Source organism: Pelophylax lessonae, assembly GCF_965119305.1.
Source record: "Pelophylax lessonae genome assembly, chromosome: 4".
Classification (NCBI taxonomy): Eukaryota; Metazoa; Chordata; class Amphibia; order Anura; family Ranidae; genus Pelophylax; species Pelophylax lessonae.
This window is the reverse complement of record NC_138771.1, coordinates 126281301-126304103: the sequence shown is the minus strand read 5'-3', so window position 1 is coordinate 126304103 and position 22803 is coordinate 126281301. Positions and strand designations below refer to the sequence as shown.

Here is a 22803-nt window from a genome sequence, read left to right as displayed (position 1 = left end):
CTCTATAGTGTGTACTTGTCTCAATTACGTGCACTAAGTGTCATTTCTGTCTGTTGCTTTGTTCCTCTGCTATCAGCATGAATAATTTCTGACAAGTTTTCCTGACAGCAAGAGAAAAAAGGTGACAGATGGGAGCTCCAGCTGTGTGCTGTGTGAAGGAAGGTGTGACCCTTTCCTCCAATCAGCTCTCAGAGCTCTCCTCACCGAGCTCTGCAGAGTGCAATTTCAGCCTTACTCCCCTTATTTTCTGATAGCATAGACAAGCCTTTTAAAGTCAGGACTTTGAATGGATGTAGAGAAGAGAAGACTGCAGATAAACAGTTACAGCTTATGTAGAAGTATTTGTTTAATCTCTGAATATCACCTGAGGCCAGTCACTTCACTGCCTATATGTAAGGGTTTATAACCACTTTACCATATAGGGTTTGGTTTACCAAAGGCAAATAGGCTGTTCAGTTTGCAAGGGAATTTTCCCTTAGCTTAGTGAATGTGGTTAAAATTCACATTGCAAAGAATACCCAATAACATACAAGGAAAATAAGTAAAAAAAATTATAATTTTGCTTGCACATAATTGGATGATAAAAGTCAGCAGGGCTTCACCTCATTTACTAAACTTAGGGAAAATCCCTTAACAGTCTATAATAATCATTAACAGTAGCTATAGTTTTCCATTGTTGTCATTCTTTACTTTTTTCATGTGTGATAATATTTGATCTATTCATGAGTTTTTATGTTTTTTATGTGCCCGTATACAGCTGCGCTTTGTTTACTGGCTTATCCAGTGGAGTGCAGAAAAAGAAATTCCTCCATTCATCCGGATTCATGAAGGAGCTACATATCTGTTTTCTATCTAATCCTTCAGTCTGTTCAGTGCATGCACAGCACAGGGGCTGCTCCTGGCAGATGGGAGGATTATGTTTAGGAACAATTATGGCTTGTGACAATAAAATGGAAATGTAGAGGATTAAGCAAAGTTAACACATGCTGTGCTGCTAGTACAGACTACAAAGGGCCCCTTCGTAAAGTTTGCCCCCCCCCCCTCCCCATTGATCTGCTCAACTTCAGATTCTGCTTCCAATATGCAATGAGAAAGTTTGTCAATTTTAGGAACTTTTTTATTCTTGCATGTACAGTACGTAAAGGAAACCTGTGCTGAGAAACATGTAGGGTGCCAGTGCTAGCCCATCCTTCTGCAAATGCTAGTTGCATCTCTGTCATGCTCATCCAGGAACCTTAAGGCCGAGTTTACATATGTGCAAATTGGAGACAGGTTTACCACATCCAATTTGCATGACATGCAAGTGTGTCTGACTCTCAATAAATCCGGTTCACACAGGTCCGGGGTGGATGTGGTCCGCATTCCAAAAGGATCCTGTGCGTTTTGGGTCTGGTTCAGGTGGGAATTCAGGCGAAAATTTGGACCTGAACCAATGAACAGGAATGCACCGGACCCCATGCTGTGAATTTGGCCTAATACTTGGAGCCATTGCGTTGAACAAGCATGCAGTTCAGGAGTTCTGACTTTACATGCTTGTTGCAGGTTAGTAACTAAGAAAGCATTAAAAAAAGAATGGCTAGCATTTTAAAGAGAAAATTAGTAATGGCAGCTTCCATAATTCTGTCCTCACAGATTCACTTTAAAGTAAAGTCTGATCCACACTATATTCCCAAAAGTATTGGAATGCCTGCCTTTACACTCACATGAACTTTAATGGCATCCCAGTCTTAGTCCGTAGGGTGCAATATTGAGTTGGCCTACCCTAACAGCTTCAATTCTTCTGGGAAGGCTGTCCACAAGATTTAGGAGTGTGTCTATGGGAATGTTTGACCATTCTTCCAGAAGCACATTTGGGAGGTCAAGCACTGATGTGGTTGAGAAGGCCTGGCTTACAGTGAAGAACCCCTTACGTATTTTAAGGTTAAACCGCCTTTCCTCTAGTTTTAGTGAGTGGCCACGTGTCTTATTGTATTCCTTTCTCTGAATAGTTTGTTCCTTATGCTAGGGTCGCCAGTACAGTATTTGTACATTGATATCATATCCCCCCTTAATCGTCTCTTCTCCAGAGAGAATAAGTTCAGTGCTTGTAGTCTTTCCTCATAGCTGATGTCCTCCATTCCCCTAATCATTTTTGTTGCCCTTCTCTGGACTCTCTCCAGTTCCAGCACATCCTTCCTGAGGACCGGTGCCCAGAGCTAGACAGCATACTCCAGATGTGGCCGGACCAGAGTCTTGTAGAGTTCCTCCACCCCAATCTTGCTCATCCATGTCTTTATGGACCTTGCTTTGTGCACTGGTCCAAATCATTTGGTGGAGGGGGAATTATGGTATGGGGTTGTTTTTCAGGGGTTGGGCTTGGCCCCTTAATTCCAGTGAAGGTAACTCTTAAGGCATCAGCATACCAAGCCATTTTGGACAATTTCATGCTCCCAACTTTGTGGAAACAGCGAGTGATGATGAACTTGACTGGCCTGCACAGAGTCCTGACCTAAACCTGATAGAACACCTTTGGGATGAATTTGAGCGGAGACTGCGAGCCAGACCTTCTCATCCATCATCAGTGCCTGACCTCACAAATGCGCTTCTGGCAGAATAGTCAAACAATTCCATAGACACTGTCCTAAACCTTGTGGACAGCCTTCGCAGAAGAGTTGAAGCTGTTATAGCTGCAAAGGGTGGGCCAACTCAATATTGAACCCTACGGACTAAGACCGGGATGCCATTAAAATTCATGTGTGTGTAAAGGCAGGAGTCCCAATACTTTTGGTAATATACTGTATATTCAAGTCATTATAATTTGACATTTGAATTTAATGAAAAACACCACAAGAAAATGACACATGATGAAAACTTTATTAAACACATGGCTTAAGCAATGAAGCTGATGGACAAAGTATAGGAATGTCTAGGACAATGATATTTTAAAAAAAGCAACTGGAGTAAAGTATTTATATAATTAATTTAGTTATTCCAGTGATATCAGGTATGGATATGATCTGCCCTGTTAAATATTAAAAAAGAAAAAAAAAAAACAAGACCCCATTTTGGCTACCTGCTTGTCCAACAGGATTCTGCAGAGGTGCAAAATGGCCTGATCAAAACTTAATTTAATAAATTAAAGATGGCAGGAAAAAAAATGGTAAACTTCAAAAGACTGGCAAGACTTTGTAGAGATTTTGTCTTCCATCAGTCCATAGTCAAGAAAATAATTTGAGATGCAAGAAAGGTAGCGCCATTGCTGCTGTCTGTATGAGCTGGCATTTTACAGAGATCAGTGCAAAGGTATCCCATACATTTCTGAAACACACAAAGTGTTCTAGGGTAAAGTTATTTGAATGTGATATTATTTGTATTCATGAGTCTATCATTAATAAAGTATAATGCTGTGGGCAATTTTGCCTCATGCCATGGAATGCTTGCAATCATCTAGTCACCAAAAAATTTCAACCTGTATCAATACATTTCAAATCAGAATATCCAGGTATCACTATATGATCCAAAACTCAAAAGAAGTTTGGTAATGCAACAATGCTGTGATCTAAAACAAATCAACAGAAGGAATTCTGTATTTTCGGCATCTCAAACCTAGGAATCAAAATATTCAAATGAAACAAAACAATAAAGAAAGAGGTCAAAATGTTGGCAGGAAATTTTGCAGGGTGTATTGCTGCTGAGATTAAAATTAAATTTCATGAAATATCCTGTATATGTTCACATACTTTTCCCATCAATTACTTACATTTTTTGTTTTTTGTTTTTTTTTTTAGTAAAGTGATTCACTAGATGTGTTCTTGAAATGTAACTAAAGGCAAAACTTTGTTTTTTCATTTTAGAGTATATAGGGTTAATACGGTATTTTTTTTGTTGTATGCCATCTGTGCCTCATTGGGAAAATATACCTTTACTTCCTGTACCATAGTTAAAACGGGAAGTAAGAGGAAACCCTGCACAAAAGGAGTCCCCTGTCCCAGGGGCGTAACTACAGGGGTTGCAGGGGTTGCAATTGCAACCGGGCCCCATGCTCCAGGGGGCCCATGCAGCTCCACTGTATACCTGGATAGGAGGGGCGGCGGGGGCAGCATGTAGAGAAATCACTGTCCTCCTTTTTCCTCCTGTAGCTGCAGGAGGAAAATGGAGGAGATTGGTTCCTCTGTATGCTGCCTCTGCCACTCCTCCTATCCAGTTCACTTGTGTTCTGCTGTCTCTTGGCCCCTATGTGCTCCCCCGCCACCCCCCCCCACCCCCACTGGGCCAACTGCAGAACTTGTGAAAGGGCCCCACTGCGGGACCGTAATAAAGGGCCCCGCAACGAGAGTGAAGGGCCCCAGGATCAGTGGGAGGAGCCCCAGGCTTGAAGGGAAGGGCCCCGGCCAGGGGTCCGGGGGGCCCTGCATGGTTGCTTGCACCGGGGCCCTGAAGGTTCTAGTTACGCCTCTGCCCTGCCCCCCAGCTCCCCCCAGGTCACAGAAACTAGTGTCCCCATTGGAAGATTTCCCCTCTATTACTTTACTGGGGGCAACCCAATACGTGGGGTTTTCTTTTACTTTCACTTTCAGTGATAATGAAATAATGAATAAACAGAACAGGTGGGGGAGATGTACTAAAACTGGTGCGCACAGAATTTGGTGCATCTGCGCATGGTAGCCAATCAGCTTCTAACTTCAACTTGTTCAATTAAGCTTTGGCAATAAAACATGGAAGCATATTGGCTAATATGCACAGCTAAAAGAAAATATAGGAACCTAATAGGTTCTAAACCTGTGCAAATTAATAACTAAAAAAACAAATAAACTACAATAAAGAGCTGCGGGTTGTGAAGTGTAAAAAACCCCTATACCGTGAAAAGAAACAAAGAAATCGTGCTCTTACATCATAAAATACATATCACCATAGTGAATTAAAACAATAGTGAATCGACAAATAAATAAATATATCTTCATTTTTTTTTTTTTTTTTTTAAATACAGTAGTTCTTTATTATCTCCGGTATCTATTGTAGCATGACATGGTTGCAAAACAAACTATAGCTATTACGTGCTCAATTTTATTTACCAAACAGGAAATTGAAAGATGCAAACATAATAATTATGTTCAATGGTTTTTATTGAGTATTAAGGAAAAAGCATTAATGAACAGACAATAACAATGAATAATAACAGAACAAGATCACAATATACAAAGTGCCAAAGGCCTTTACAGTAACGAGGTGATCAAAAAAAAAAGAAGAATAAACCAAGCATATGAAAGGCAGAGGCCAAATCCATCCAAATCAGGAGTGCAAGCCCCTTACTAGTCTCTCAATTTGGCTAGAGGGACTTGTCTCATTGTTAATGTGGGGGATAGGCCTATCCGCTCAAAATCGCTAGGGTTTCTACCAGGGGTGTACTATCACCAGCTGAACTCGTACATTGTGATTTAGCGAAATCCAAAACGCAAAACTAGTGTAACTAATAGGGGGGAGGGGGGATGTGGGTAGGTCCAGAGAGCTACAGATGAGCCGGTAGACGAGAGGAGAGCAGTCAGGAAATTCAGTAGGTTAGCACCAGGAAACTAAAGGTTAGGTATCAGAGCAGTGAGTATGAGATATCCACGGTGACCATGCAGAGAGAAATTTACAGTATTTGTCATTCTTAGTAGCATATAGTCCTTCCAGAGAACATATGTAGTTCAAGTCATATATCACATCAGAGACATTGGGGCTGTGTAATTGTTTCCAGTTCCTAGCTATGTTTATTTAGCTGATAGAAGTATGTGGATGACAAGAGTTCTGACAGACTTGGGGATATTCCCTATGTTCAAGTGCAGCAGTGCAAGGGATATGTTAGGGTGTACAGGTGTTTGTGTGAATACAGAAATCAGCTTGAAGACTTGGTTCCAATAGGAAATTATAGAAGGGCAGAACCACATAATATGGATCAGCGATCTCTGCTCTCCACATTGGCGCCAACACATAGCAGACGATAAAGGGTACATTTTGAAAGTTTATATGGGGTGAGGTGCCATCTATTTAGTACCTTATGTTACAGTTGCCAGTGATTGGAGCAGATGGTCGCTTTGTAGGTGTGAGTGATAGCCTTCTGCCACGTGCTATTAGTGAATGTGGTGCCTATATCCTTTTCCCATTTAGTAATAGTGGTAGACTTTTGGAATTTCTACGTACCACTTATGAGTTTTTTAGAATAGAGAAATGCATTTGGCATTTGTATATTTGTCTTGGTGAAACTGAAAGATTGGTAGGGACAAGGTGTTATCCTTGAGAGGTGTGACCTTTTTAACTAGATGGTGGATTTGAATGTAACAATAGTATTCAGTGGAAGGTAGGTTATACGTCTTTTGGATGTCAGGGAAGGGTAATAATTTTCCCTGTATTAGTATATCTTTTAGATGTCTTATTCCTGCTTTTTCCTAAGAGATAAGGTTGAGATGGGGTGAAAATATACAAAGGTATTGGATCGGGGTTAAGATATTTTGGAGCGGATTGTCACTGTTTAGTGCCTTAGATGAGAAGCGAATATCTTGAATAGTGGCTTGTATGGCTGGAAAGGGGGATTGAGAGAAGGGTTGCATTCCTAGGGAGGCCAGTAGGGTGTCCTTTGCCGAGGAGGGTAAGAGAGAGTCAGCTTCTATTTGAGCCCAGAGTTTATCTGTCTCGGGGGGCCACCAGGCTTTGGCTTGGTCCAGTAGGGACACCAAATAATAGTGAAGGATCCGTGGGACGGCTAAACTGCCCACAGATGTGTGTTTCGTCAAGATAGTGGCTGTTGTTCTTGGTCTTTTCCCTGTCAAAATAAATTTCATAAGTGAAGCTTGTGCTTTGGAAAAGGAGTGAGGGATAAGGTATGGGAAAAGGTATGGTGTGAAAAAGGTAGAGAAGTTTAGGGAGGATCATCATCTTGAATGCAGCTATTCCACCTATCACTGAAAAATCTACGAGCGTTAATTTAGCCAGCTCCTTGGGGAGATTATCCAGAAAGGGTTTATAATTCAAGATAAAGAGTTTGGCTGAGGAGTGGGGGATGAGAATGCCTAAATATTTGATATGATGGGGCGCCCAATGATATGCTACTTGAGAGTTAATGCCATGTTTTGTGTGGGGGGAGACATTTAGAGCTAAAATTTGCGATTTGGTTTCATTAACTTTGTAATATGAAACGTCCCTGAATTTATGCAAGAGGTTCTTAACTTCTAAGATGGATTTGTGTGGATTAGTCATGGTAAGTATAACGTCGTCCGCGAACAGACCTATTTTATTGTCTACGGGACCAATTTGGATGCCAGAGATCCGTGACGAGATTCTGACCGAGTGCGCTAGGGGTTCCATTACAAGAGCGAATATTAGTGGCAACAGTGGTCATCCTTGCCTGGTGCCATTGGTGATGTCGAATGAGGAAGATAGGGTCCCAGAGTGGTAGACCTTCACTGAGGGTTGGGTATATAGTGCCATAATGCCCGACAATATTGGTCCATGAAATCCAAATTTTTATAGTACATCCTGGAGATACCACCAGTTCCCTCGGTCAAAAGCTTTCTCTGCATCCAAGGTTAGGTATAATGCTGGGATTTTATGCAATTCTATGTGTTTGAGAAGGTGGAGCATACGCCTGGTGACATCTAGCGCTTAGCGACCCTTCACAAATCCCACTTGATCAGGGTGTATCAGTGAGGGTAGTAGGTCCAGGATTCGTAATGCTACGGCTTTCACAAATATTTTTAAATCCGAGCTCAGAAGTGATATTGGTCTATAGTTGCCCGGAAGGGAGGGATCTTTGTCAGGTTTGGGTATGGTTACTATCACCGCTTGGAGCATTTCTTTCGGGAAATGGGCACCCGCTACTACTGCATTAAAGACGGACATAAGATGGGGTGTGAGGGTGTCCATAAATTTTTTATAGTAGTCGTTAGTGAACCCATCAATCCCTGGTGCTTTAGAGCAGGGTAAACCAGTGATTACTTTTTTGATTTCATCTGTCGAAAAAGGTTGGGAGATGTTAGTTTGTTGATCAGAGGATAGAATTGGTAGGGAACGCTTATCAAGGAAGTCGTGAATGTGGCTGGGTGTAGGTTGGGTGGTACCTTCGTCATTCTTAAGATTGTACAGGGCTGAATAGAAATCTCTAAAGATTTCAACTATATGGGTTGGATTGTGGATCCTCAGTCCAGACTTGGGACATGTCAGAAAAGGAATTTTGGTGGGAGTAGTCTTCCTCTTTAGGCGTTTGGACAAATAAGCTCCAGGCTTATTGGTAATGGCATAGTTATGTAGATGCTTTAAAGTACCTAATGGATCTGTCATATTCATATAGTAACAATTCTCTGAGATCATTACGAAGTTTAAGCAGTTTGGCAGCTCTAATAGAAGAGGGATCTTACTTATTGGCCTCCTCGATTTCTCGGATCTCTGTGGTCAGATCATCGAACCTTTGGGATCTACGTTTTTTCTCCGTGGCACCCAGTTTGATCAGCACGCCTCTCATAAAGGCTTTATGAGCTGACCATATAGTAAATTTGCTCACGTCAGTGGTTTCATTAAGGTGAAAGTACTGTTGCAATTCTTTGTCAAGCATTGAGCTATGCTGGGGGTTGGCTAGAAGGAAGTTGTTAAGTCGCCACAGGGTGGGCGCTTTGGAGGACTTAGAGTCAGACATTTGAATGGATATTGGGGCGTGATCTGACCAGGTAATGGTTTCGATAGTCGAGGAGGTCATGTAAGGAAGAGTGAATCGATCAACAATAAACATATCAATCCCGGAATAAGACTTATGAGGGGGGGAAAAAAGGAGTAGTCCCTTTCACTAGCATGAAGACATCTCCATATATCAAACAAACCTCTGGTATGGAAAAAATAGTTCAAGCATGTTGCGGGTCTTCTAGTGGTTGTCGTTGGCATCAAGCAAGGGGTCAGCAATTGCATTAAAATCCCCACCACTCACCAGATGTCCCTGTCGATGGACAGAGATCTTTTTAAAAAGCCTGTTCAAGAAATGGATTTGCTTCACATTTGGAGCATATAGGTTTACCAAGGTGTAAGTTAAACCGTTAATGTCACACACCAGACTTATAAATCGTCCCTTGTCATCTAATGTAGACGAATGCAATTGGAATTGGACAGAGTCTTTACAGGAATCAGAACTCCAGCTTTCTTTTTTTCTGCGTTGGCTGTGAAGATATTTAAAAAATGTTTCAAGTTGAGTTATGGAGGGGAGCAGCAGCGAAAGTGGGTCTCTTGTACAAAAACAATGTCTCCTTGCAGGGAAAGAATTTCTTTCTGCAGGGCTCTTCGTTTGCGTGGGCTGTTGAGGCTCTTCACGTTGAAGGAGATAAACTTAGGACCCATGATGTATTGATGGAAGGAACAGAGTTGCTAGGCAAGATACGTAGAAAAGACTGAAGGCGGATAAAGGGGACATACTCAGGGATGAATGAGGGTGTCTCCTGGTACATGCCATGGTGGTATATTTGACTGTGGGATGTGTAGATAGACGATCAGACATAGTAGAAGGAGGTTGTTGTAATCCAGCCAGCTGAGATGAGTAGCTGAGTCTCTGGACATGAAGATTGCAGGTGAGAAGGAGGAGGGTATGGAGAACAAAACTAAAAAAAAGCTCAAAACAAAAATTGAGCGCCATGGGCGATAGGGACATCAGGGTACCCATATCGCAAAAGTGGGGGTGAACAAAGGGCCTCATAAAGGACCTCTTTATAGTTCGCCGAAAGAGTCTGAGTTGAAACGCTGGGTTGAATGGACCAGCAATGTAAGGCTCTCCGTCAGAGGTGGTATGTGGTTTGGAGTGAAGGTCACACCCCCCAATGGGATCGCATTAAGACCATTCCATATGGAGTTTGGAAGGTACAGCCTTATCTGGGGTTGATGTATCAGGAGGCAAGATATTCCATTCCTTGAGAAGTTGTAATCCTTTATCAAGGGAGTGGACAACAAATTTTCTACTTTAGTGAGTAATGATCAGCTTGGTGGGCCATCCCCATTGGAAGGTAATCTTGTGGTTATGCAGTGCCTTTGTCAGAGTGAGAAATTGGCATCTGGTATTAAGAGTAGCCACTGAAAGGTCAGCATACAATGCCACTCCTTGAAATTTTTCAGAAAGAGTCGGGTTATTGCGTGCAGCTATCATGGCTTTATCCTTGGTGGTAAAAAAGTGTATCCGGGCCAGAACATCCCTGGGGATAGAATCTGCCAAGTATGATGGTTCCCGGGATCCTGTGTGCTCTGTCAATGTGAAGTTCCATTGCGGTTGCTGATGGAAGAAGTTCAGATAGTAATTGGAGCAAATAGTCATGGAGTAAGGGCTGTGTCACCGTTTCAGGGATGCTGCAGAATTTGATATTGTTGCGGCATGCTCGATCCTCAAGGTCCGATAGTTTGGCTGAGATGCGTTGAAGTTCTTGGTCATGGTCAGAAATGGTATCAACAACATCACTGTGAGCATGACATATGTCACTGATTTTGTTTTCAGCATGAGAGACTCTAACAGAGAGGTCTTGTACAGCTGTGGTGACATTGTGCAGCATGGCTGACATATCTACATGCATGGATGCCTTCAGGGAAAGGAGCATATCTTTAAGATTTGCTAGAGTGGCAGGCTGAGAGGAGGAAGGTTAGTCCTCTAATGGCCGCATGTTGTGGGTCATAGCTGGCACTGAAAAGGTGGGCTGGAGGCTATTGGGGTCCTGCTCAGGTCTGGACTTCTTTGGTTTGGTGGGGCTGCGAGTTGTGGGGGATTCAGGAGGTGAGGACTCACCATTAATATGTGCTGTGAGGCCGCTGACATCCTGTGGGGACACCGATGCCTGCCTGCTGCTTATGACAGGTAGAGTCCCGCCCGCTGTGTGAGGAGAAGGGCAGCCGCCGCCATCTTGCAGAAATCTTTCTCCTGCCGGCGGGTAAAAATCAGTGAGCTTCTGGGGACCGGAGCGGGTATTCCACCATTTAGACATGTTCCCGATGTGGTGGGGAAGATCACCGGTATGTTGGGGTGATGTTGGGGGTCACTCCTGTCACTGTGTTTTGCTGCTATTTGAGCCTCTGAGCCGGAGCTGTCTCACACTGCGTCCATGCAGTCCCGCGGCCGGCCACGCCCCCCATCTTCATTTAAATTAGAAAAAATAAATAAAAATTGTGAAGTCCATATGTAATCCCACATGTGAATAGCGTCCACCACTGCGTGGTGTTTGAGATACGTAATTTCCGGTCAGCTGGAACGCAGGTGGCAGGGCCGGGAAGGAGTGGAAGTTGCCCTGGGTCCAGTGGTTTATTGCAGGGATGGGGGGGCGCCTTGACCCTAAGGGAAGGGGGGGCGCAGTTTGGCACCCTTGCCCTGGGCCCTGGATGACCTTGTCCTGGCACTGGCAGGTGGAGAGCAAACCGGCGATTCCTATACAATAGATGCTGATCCTTGTCTTCTTTGCTATAAGTGCAATACAACCTTCTTTTTTAAATAAATAATTTGATATACTACACCGTGAGAGTGTTTCTTCCTCTCCCTTTCTATATGGCAAGACTGAAGCTTTGAATATGCTATTTATATACATATTGAATGGATGACAGCAGCGGTTTGAATTCATTCCTGTGACCTCATGTATGACATCTTGGATTTTCCCATATGCGCAATTTGACTCCCTATAATAGGGGTCAATTAAGTCTGGTGAGTGTATAGTGCATCTGCATGCTGGTGGAGAGGAACCTTTCCTATACTCACTGAGGATGGTATTCACGTGTGGGATTATATATGGGCTTTACAATTTTTATGTATTTTTTATAATTTAAATGAAGATGTATTTATTTATTTGTCTATTCACCATGGCGATATGTATTTTATGATGTTAGAGCGTGGTTCCTATGATTCTTTTTACCATGCACAGCTGCACTAAATTCTGAGTGCACAAGTTTTTGTAAATCTCCCCCATATAGAGGGTGAATCTCCCTAATAGAGACACAGACATCATCAAAAACCTAATAGACATTCTAATCCATCTTCACTCTGTTACAAACTGTAAAAAAAAAAAAAAAAAAAAAGTTTTGCCTTTAGTTACACTTTAAATAACTTTTATCACTATAAATTAGAAGAAGGGCAGACTGTGATTTAAGTAAAATGAAACACCTTTTAAAATGAAACAAACATTTTCTAAGAACTGGTTGTTCTCCCTGTTGACCATTGCCTACACCTATCAATCCATCTTGTGCTTGCCACTGGCATCAGGTCCTGAAATGATGAAATGATACAAAAATAAAAGCAATTGCTTGAGTGTGACACACTAAAATGATGGAAGTTGAAGGGAGGGCCATCCTGATCACCTTCCCCCTGATAGGCACCCATTCCTGTGTGCCCCTGTACTACAACATATCCTGCATAAGCAATATATATCCACTCCTGCTTCAGTATATGATAAAAATGTTATGATCCCTGCAAGAAGAAAAAATGATGGACTAAGACAGTTGAGCTGTTAAGGAAAACTTTATGCTATATACAGTAAACGGAGAGGGGATTGTATGAGCATTTCTCCCTAGTATAAATATGGGCTTTCTTTAAGGATACCTGGTATCTGCATGTTTCATATACGTACAGGAGCATTCTGCAGTCACATGGTTTTAAATTGTAACAAACTCCTTGCAAACAAATATTTGCTCAGTGTACCATAAATTACCTGAGCAACAAGATTACCTGCATTATGTTCCAGCAGTTTCTGGACTTTTCCCCTTACTGGCTTCCCTTTACACTGCCTTTACAATAGCCTTGTTACTACATGCTACCTGCTCGGACCTTGGCTGTCTTTCCCACACTAACAATCATATCTTTTTAAGCTGTGACTCATTACCTCCCTCTGATTTTGCATTGTAAATCTGTATTTGGATTCTGTTCCATCAACTTACTTGTATTAGTATTAAAGCGGAGTTCCGGGCACAGAAACATTTTTTCAATGAACATACCCCCGGGACAGTCAGGGCTAGTACATTCCACAATGGATAGCCTCTGATCTGTCCCGGTTCGCACTTACCTGCAAGAAGAAATACTCACTTATAAAATTTCTTCCACAGCGTTGCCATCTCTGTTGTGGGCAGCTGAAGCCAGCGCGATCCTCTTCTGCGTCCTCTTCCGCGTCTTCTTCTCCCAGAATGCGCCTTCACTGGCCCCTCTCGTCACTTCCGGTGCGGTGCCGCATTCCTACACAGTTTAGCAGGGAATGCGGCGTTGCACCGGAAGTGACGAGCGGGGCCGGTGCCGTCGCATTGATTCCTGGGAGCGATGACGTTCAGCTCCCAGGAATCATTGCAAACCGGAAGTGACGGCGCGGGCCGTGGCCACAGAGGGAGGAAGTGGAAAATAGGTGAGTATTTCTTTCTACAATTACAAGGTGAGTAAAAAAAAAATAAAACAATCCTAACTATCCAATTCCTTTTCAGGTGAAGCAAAGCAAGCGGATGGGCACAAAATCGATTAGGTCAATTTTGTGCCCGGAACTCCGTTTTAAGGAAACAGTTCAGTAGAACAAAATGTCAGAATACCATGGAAGTCAACATTTCCAGAATTATAACTACTTGTAGACCAGCCCCCGTAGTTCTGTACGTACGCTGTACATTGTTTCGTGCAATAGCCAGTGAGGGCGCGTGCGTGCATTGATTGGCAAGAGAGGGAGCCAATCAGCAGGTCACCTGCGAACGCTCCCTATAGAGACAGGACAGCAGTTTTCCTATGTAAACAAGACAGACCGCTGTTCTGTCACAGATGAACACAGGGATCCTATGTTCCTGCTATTCAGAAACACGGGTCTCTGTGTTCATCTAGTGAGTCCATCCCCCACACAGTTAGAAAGCCTCCCCTAGGGACATACTTACCCCTTTGATCGTCCCTGGTGTTAACCCCTTCCCTGCCAGTGTCATTAATACAGTATCAGTGCATATTTTTTTTTAGCACTGATTACTCTATTAGTGTCACTGGTCCCCTCAAAAGTGTCAGTTAGGTTTCCAATCTGTCCGCCGCAATGTTGCAGTCCTGCTAATAATCGCTGATTGCTGCCATTACTAGTAAAAATAAATAAATAAATAAAAATGCCATAAATCTATCCCTTAGTTTGTAGACGCGAGAACTTTATACTTATTGGGATTTTTTTTTACCAAAAATATGTGGCAGAATACATATTGGCCTAAAATGATGAAAAAATTAGATTTTTTAATTTTTTTTATTGGCTATGTTTTATAGCAGAAAGTAAAAAATCGTGTTTTTATTTTTAGAATTGTCGCTCTTTTTTGTTTATAGCGCAAAAAATGAAAATCTCAGAGGTGATCACCACCAAAAAAAAGCTCTATTTGTTGGAAAAAAGGACACCAATTTTATTCTATACAGTGTCGCACGACCGAGCAATTGTCAGTTAAAGTAACGCAGTGCCGTATCGCAAAAAAAATGGCCTGGTCATTAAGGGGGAAAACCTTCCGGTCCAGAAGTGGTTAACACTGTATTGTTTTACCTGACAAGATAGATTTAAAGTAGAACTATGGGAAAGAATTTTTTTTTTTTTTTTTTTCATTTTAGATAGAATAAGGCGGGTTATAACCCCTGTCAGATTTTTTTTTCTTTTTTTTGCAATCTGTGTCCCATTGTAGAGATTTCCCTTTGCTTCCTGTCCCATAGCCAAACAGGAAATGAGAGGCAATCCCTGAAAATTAAGGGAATTCCTTGGGGACCCAGGTTTATTACTTTTCTGGGGACAACCCAAAATTTAGGGGATTCTTTTTCTTTCACTTTCAGTGATAATGGTAAACAGGACAAATAGAGAGAGAGAGAATCTCCCTAAGGGGGTCGCAGACAGAAATAAAAGCTGACAAGCATTCTAATCCCTCTGCACTCTATTCAAAGCAAAAAGAAAAAAAAAAAAGATTTGCCTTTAGGTATACTCTGAAATCAAACAGCTTACATTACATTTTGCGGCGAGATATTGTTCATTAATCATTGTATTACTGCCAACACACTGAGTCAGAAGGATCCAGTCACAAATATATATATATATATATATATATAGCAAAATTAAATCCATTGTTAATATTAGTCAATGCATTATGCTATTTGCTCAACTGTCAAGCTGTCATAAGCAGATAGATGGTAAAACTTTATACACTGTAAAGTGTATCTACAGTATCTCACAAAAGTGAGTACACCCCTCACATTTTTGTAAATATTTTATTATATCTTTTCATGTGACAACACTGAAGAAATGACACTTTGCTACAATGTAAAGTAGTGAGTGTACAGGTGGTATAACAGGGTAAATTTGCTGTCCCCTCAAAATAACTCAACACACAGCCAATAATGTCTAAACCGCTTGCAAAAAAAGTGAGTACACCCCAAATTGAAAATGTCCAAATTGGGCCCAATTAGCCACTTTCCCTCCCCGGTGTCATGTGACTCGTTAGTATTACAAGGTCGCAGGTGTAAATGGGGAGCAAGTGTGTTAAATTAGGTGTTATCACTCTCACTCTCTCATACTGGTCACTGGAAGTTCAACATGACACCTTATGGTAAAGAACTCTCTGAGGATCTGAAAAAAAGAATTGTTGCTCTACATAAAGATGGCCTAGGCTAAAAGAAGATTGCCAAGACCCCGAAACTGACCTGCAGCACGGTGGCGAAGACCATACAGTGGTTTAACAGGACAGGTTCCACTCAGAACAGGCCCTGCCATGGTCGACCAAAGTAGTTGAGTTCACATGCTCAGCGTCATATCCAGAGGTTGTCTTTGGGAAATTGACGTATAAGTGCTGCCAGCATTGCTGCAGAGGTTGAAGGGGTGGGGGGTCAGCCTGTCAGTGCTCAGACCATACGCCGCACACTGCATCAAATTGGTCTGCAGGGCTGTTTTCCCAGAAGGAAGCCTCTTCTAAAGATGATGCACAAGAAAGCCTGCAAACAGTTTGCTGAAGACAAGCAGACTAAGGACATGGATTACTGGAACCATGTCCTGTGGTTTGATAATACCAAGATAAACTTATTTGGTTCAGATGTGACAAGCGTTTGTGGCGGCAACCAGGTGAGGAGTACAAAGACAAGTGTGTCTTGCCTCCAGTCAAGCATGGTGGTGGGAGTGTCATAGTCTGGGGCTGCATGAGTGCTGCCGGCACTGGGGAGCTACAGTTCAATGAGAGAACCATGAATGCCAACATGTACTGTGACATACTGAAGCAGAGCATGATCCCCTCCCTTCAGGGACTGGGCTGCAGGGCAGTATTCCAACATAACAACCCCAAACACACCCCCAAGACAACCACTGCCTTGCTAAAGAAGCTGAGGGTAAAGGTGATGGACTGCCCAAGCATCTTTCCAGACCTAAACCCTTTTGAGCATCTGTGAGGCATCCTCAAATGGAAGGTGGAGGAGCGCAAGGTCTCTAACATCCACCAGCTTGTCATGGAGGAGAGGAAGAGGACTCCAGTGGCAACCTGTGAAGCTCTGGTGAACTCCATGTCCAAGAGGGTTTAAGGCAGTGCTGGAAAATATTGGTGGCCACACAAAATATGGACACTTTAGGCCCAGTTTGGACATTTTGACTTAGGGGAAAGTCCTCATAGTCAGCTGCCCCTGTTGAAAGGGGATTAGACATTAATGGCTGTGTGTTGATTTATTTTGAGGGGACAGCAAATTTACACGGTTATACAAGCTGTACACTCACTACTTTACATTGTAGCAAAGTGTAATTTCTTCAGTGTCACATGAAAAGGTATAATAAAATATTTACAAAAATGTGAGGGGTTCACTTACTTTTGTGAGATACTGTAAAGCCATTTTTTTAAATTTTGTATAGTAAGTCAGTTTTTTTCTTCTTCTGTCAATGTCCCTGCTTGGATGGGTCCTCCTCTCTATTTGTCCTGATGACCATTGTCACAGAGACTGAGAAAAACAAGTAGATTTGCACTGGAATAGGAATAGAGGGAAAATCTTCCAATGGCAACACTTGTTCCACTGGCAGCTGCCTATGAGGACTTTCCTCAGTTTGGAGAGATCTCCTCTCACTTTATATTGTGTCTTCAGACAGGAAGTGATAGAAAATTGCCCCAGAGCAACTCAGACAGGACAAAAAACATATGACTGAGACTTTATCTATTCCCTATTCTAGCCAACAAACCTAGTTTTAAATATTCTCTATTGAACTGGATTTTTCTTTGTTGAAAATGAAGTAATGAGTGGCGAATGTATCAATTAGCTATCCTCCAAAAACACCTGGTCCTATAACTTTGGATTTTGGCCTAAATTCATTTTTTACCCAGCTTTTCTCAGGAGCATTTTTTCTTGGTGACCTTCATAGTGATTTAATGTCATTGGAGTCTGCGAATCTGTGGTGCCACGATTTAAAATGACTGGAGTTGCAGTGTTGGGGAACACCTGCTCGCTCCCCATTGATATCTAAAATCCTTTCTCACCCTGGAAGTAGTTATTTGCAAAGCATGATGTGTACCTAACAGCCAGCTTCAGCAGGGCGATAGTCTATATACAGGGAATACAAACACAAGTTTTCAGGTGATTTCAATGATTTTTCATCTAGATTTTATTCACAAAAAAATAAACAATAGAATGCAAGCTAACACCAACAGTATTACTGTATATGCACACAGTGAAATGATCTTAAGTGTTGGTGGTAGGTTGCCTGTATCACTTTGGTTGTATTTCATTTAAATCTGGTTGAAATAGATGAGCATTAGAGAAATAGATGGCACAGTCCAATGAAGAAAACAATTCTAGAATGAAGTGAAGAGTGGCGAATGTATCAGTTAGCTATCCTCCAAAAACACCTGGTCCTATAACTTTGGATTCTGGCTTGAATTAATTTGTCACTCAGCTTTTCTCAGGAGCATTTGTCTTGGTGACCTTCAGTAAAAAAAAAATACATCTTGTCTTCTTCACTTGCAACTTCTGTATCTAAAGTTGACCAAGAAAAATGACTCCATGCAGGGAACTGTTCACTGACCTCTCATGTCCTCGTTACATTTTGAAACCTTTTCCCAGAATGATACAGGATTGCCATAGTGATTTAATGCCACTGGAGTCTGCAAATCTGTGGTGAACAGTATACTGTATATGCACACAGTGAGATGATCTTAAGTGTTGGTGGTAGGTTGCCTGTAACACTGTGTTTAATTGGAATCTGGTTGAAATAGATCAGCATTAGGGAATTAGATGGTACAGTCACTAAAGTAGAAAATTGGAGGAGCTTAGTAGATGTATGCATGTATATATTGCCATACATTAAAAAAAAAAAAATGTACTAGTGATCGAACAATATGTTTTTTTTTATTGCCGATACCGATATTTTGGTCATCGCATATCGGTATCGGCCAATATTGGCCGATTTTTTTCGTACATTAAATTTTTTTTTTTTTTTTTTTTTTTTACAGACACTCTTGTGGAGGGATCTGGGGGTCTAAAAGACCCCAAACCCCTCCTCTGCACTTGAAAGAATTCAAAATGCCAAGTTTGGCTGTTTTGAATGCTGTCATTTTTTAAAATTTGGCGCAGAGTACCCGGAAGTGATGTCATGACATCACTTCTGGGTTTTTACATGGAGACCCGATCAGAGCCGAATGCAGCTTTGATTGGGTCTCCTCTTCAGCGGCCATGCAGGCTGGTTGCCTGGGTCTCCCGGTGGGATGGGAGACCCGGGTGAGCCGTTGAAGGTGGCGGGAGGGGGGGGGGAGTCCCCTCACACTCCTTGTAATGACAGCCGAGCGGCTTCTCAGCCGCATTGGTTGTCATTACAAGACAGCCGACCATCGGCTATGGACGCCGGTGCAGGGGTGATGCCTCATCACCCCGGTACAAGCACTTTCCTGAAATATCGGCAATATCGGTAACCTCAGGGGCTGATTCCGATATATCGGGGAAAGTGCATATCGGCCCCTGATATATCGGCTTTGCCGATAATCGGTCGATCCCTACTAGGTACTGCTCCTTACAGGAATTTTCTAATTCAGGCTGTTACTGAAATGATGTAATGAAAGGTGTGTCAGTGATATCCATTCTTTTTTCTCAATTACCATATGTAACACAATAGAGATGTGTACCATAATGTGCCAAAAAGTGCATAGTCGAGTGTTTATTATTTCACTTTGTGTAGCTTCTTCTCAGAATCATACTATAATGGATATTTTAATAACACAGTTTTTGTAGCAAAACGTACGTGGAATGGGAAGTAGAATTGCAACATTTTATCATTGCATTACAACTTAATGCTTATTAGTTTATAATCTTAGCTAGTGTTGCTTGAAACAAAGCCAGGTCTCCAAACCATCATTATCATGTGAACCCTGCTGGGGAATTGGTCATACTTGTTCCAATCTGAACACCCCCAGGACTGAAAGAAGCCTGACTAATTATGATCTGTTTTGTGTGAGCTGGCATGACAGTAAATTCAGCTTTATGAATTATAACTGAGGGACACATGTGCTAGCACATGTCCTGCTTTGTTTGCAAGTAGGTCTCAATGCAGCGGCACAACATAATCATTGATGCAAGTAAGATGGTGCAGGCAGGAAGCAACACATGATCTGGATGCTGGCTTGGAATGAACTCTTGGTGTTTAACCCTGATTCTATAATGTGTGCTGGGCTACTCTGCTGCTTCCCCAGTTTAAATTGCATATAATCTTTATTCAGTCCATGGTACGCTCCTATTATTAAGTGTTTCCAGTTGAGTATAGGGCATCCATTATTACAACAATGCTTTAAACACAGATATGATAAATATTGATCTAGACAAAATAAATCCACTACAGTGCAATAACCACACAGCAAGTATTCACTTACAAATTGGAATGCAAGATATGTTTATTGCAATGGGCTTTCTTAAAGCATTAAATAAAAAAATAATAATATATTGCAACTTACAATTCTTCAAAGCGGTAGTAAACCGCAGCAAAAAAAAATAAAAAAATTGGGCCCTAGGTAGTTTAAGTCATAATGTGCTAGTATGTATGTACTGCTATAGGCGCTTCCATCTTCACCCAGTATTCCTTTGGGGTTTGTGGGCTTTGGCAGTATGAATGGCCGAGCTGTGTGATATCACTCCCACGCATGCACGCGAGAGTCACTGTTTACGGCACAGGGTACTGAAGGGACGGCACAGCAATGCCGTTCCTGCAGAGCGCATGCGCCAGTGTCCCCACCGGCTGCTTCTAAAGTAAATATCTCCTAAATGGTGCACGTTTCGGAGATATTTGCTGTACCTATAGATAAGCCTTATTATAGGCTTACCTATAGGTAAAAATCAACCAAGGGAGAATTTACTCCCACTTTAAATGCCGTGGTTGCATTCACTTTTGTTTTTTGTTCTTAGGCTTTTTTCCTTTCATTATAAACTGGCAATCTGGTCAGTAACACACTTCCAGTCTTTGGGTGTCTCCACCCTGGATGGAGCAGCAACTTTTGGGCAGCAGCTTTGTTACCCTAAGGAGAGGGTAGTGTTAGATGCACTAGCAGATTTAGATGGACTTGAGTAAAAAAATTAAAGCTGAACTCCAGTTAACACATTTTAAGCTGTTACACTAACATTTTCTTTTCGTTCTGAGATAAAAGTTTTACATAAATTAATAAAAGCTGACCATTGCACGTACCTCTGTCAGTGTTAAATAATTTGTCTCGGCCATCTAACTGACACTTTTGCTGGACAGTTTAGTCTGTTAAGGGAAGCTAGAAAATAACAGACTTTCTGACCAGATCATAAGGTGAAAATAAAGGAAAGAATACTGAAAAAAGAAAATGCGGCTACATCAAATTGAAGGTGGAGGAGTGCAGGGGGGTTGGCTTTAATACCACTTATCACAAAATAAGAAAATAATAAATATTATGACTGGTACTTTTTTTCCCTAAACTCCTCTATGTTTGACCATAATAGCCATTGAGGCTTCTATCTACATCTGAATTTGCAAATCAATGCCCACCTTCCACTTCTTATTTACATAATGACATATTTTATATATTTTTTTAAACTTCACTGAATTCTTGAGTTTAGACTTCTATCTACATCTATGTTTGCACATGATAGCCCACCTACCACTTCTTAGTTACATAATGACATATTTTATATATTTTTTAAACTTCACTGAATTCTTGAGTTGGGACTTCTATCTACATTAAAGTTTGCACACAAATGCCCACCTACCAGTTCTTATTTACATAATAACATATTTTATATATTTTGTTAAACTTCACAGAATTCTTGATTAGGGCTTCTAGCTACATCAAAGTTTACCACTTCTTATTTACATAATAACATATTTTATATATTTTGTTAAACTTCTCTGAATTCTTGCGTTAAGACTTCTATCTACATCTATGTTTGCACATGATAGCCCACCTACCACTTCTTAGTTACATAATGACATATTTTATATAGTTTTTAGAACTTTTCTTGACTCTTGAGTACATGTTTCTGTCCACATCTGATTCTGAAGGTTTTCAAACATGACAAGTACTTACTTCTCTTCCAGCAGCTGCTTTTGGTATTCTTCATATTCTTCCCTTGTCATTCCTTGAGCTTCAGCTGCTGATTTCTCCCCTTCTCCCTTCTCCTCTTTGCCCCCCAGACCTCCTGTGAGGTTCTTCAGCTGACCACCCACCATAGTCTTCACTATAAAAGCCATGATGAGTAGAGGGCTTCAGCAAGTTGGCCTGGGGAACCTTAAACAATATTCTGAACCGATGGTCCAAATGTCTGGAGATGAGCTGCTTCAGGTCCCTTGTGAGTTTCTGCTCTTTTTATTGCTAATTTATTGCCTGTATTCTCAGAGCATGGATCCTGTGGCTTGACAACAGATGATAAGTTTAATGAGTTGAATGGATTTTCTCAGTCATCTTGTGTCAAGGTAGGTAAATCCAAAGATAAGCCTTGAAGAATTCCAAGAGGTGTGTGAGTGGTGCTTTGTGTGGATGAGTGGCAGGGCTAGGTTCAGCACCACAATCCTGGACAGCTCCCAAGTAGACCTACTGCTCTCCCTTGCCTTCTGAGACTCTTTTAGCGGAGGGAGGGAGGGAAGGCTGAGCAGAGAACTCACAAAAACAATCAGCCCCTTCTGTTAGTATGGCTTATAGCATGACAGCCATTTGCTGTAGTAAAGTCACTTAGCCTTTCCAATCTGTTCACATAGCTCAGCTGGGCAATCCCACATTTCGGAAAGAGACACACAACTATTCCCATTAGCTGTGAAGCCTTCAAATCCTATTATTCTCTGCCTCACTCTCCTTCTAAATATAGCAGAACTCGTTTACACCTAGAACGTCATTAAACCACATGCTTCATCATTTAAATGGCATGTCATTCTGGGAGCTGGGGGGTTAATGGATGGGATGTTATCAGGAGGTGAGGCACCCGAAACGAGTTACCTTCACACCTAGGAGAACGTTCCCACTGCAGGGTTATTAGTGTGAAACATAGCAAGATCCTTGAGATGATGATACAATTAACACCTTTAGATTTATCTGCACATACGTCTGTAAAGGGATGCATGGGGAGGAGAAGGGGGGTCTGCAATAGAAGCTCTACATGGAAGATCACCAAATAATAATATAAACTTAGGTAATATCTTCTACCCAGTGAAAGTGTTCATGCTGCACATGTGAACTTGTCCACAAGGTGCACTTATAAGAAAAAGTTCAACCTGCATCTAATGCCAAGAACAGAAATGTAATATATTGCAGCATACAAATCCTTACATGTCCTTTTCATTTATCAGGCTTTATTTTTACTTGATGATCCTGACAGTAACATACTTCTTGTCTTGGAGTGACAACGCTCACTCACTTTACTGTATC

The 22803-nt window shown here is 41.7% G+C and overlaps 1 protein-coding gene across 1 annotated transcript in view; it reads right to left on the bottom strand.

Annotated features, from left to right (window-relative positions):
* Positions 1 to 22207, bottom strand: part of CPLX3 (complexin 3) — a 53704-nt gene extending 31497 nt beyond the window's left edge. Inside the window, exon 1 of the mRNA XM_082254200.1 lies at positions 21472 to 22207. Coding sequence (XP_082110326.1) covers positions 21472 to 21635 — 164 coding nt within the window. The 5' untranslated portion in view covers positions 21636 to 22207. The remainder of the gene's footprint in view (positions 1 to 21471) is intronic.
* Positions 22208 to 22803: the final 596 nt, after the last annotated feature.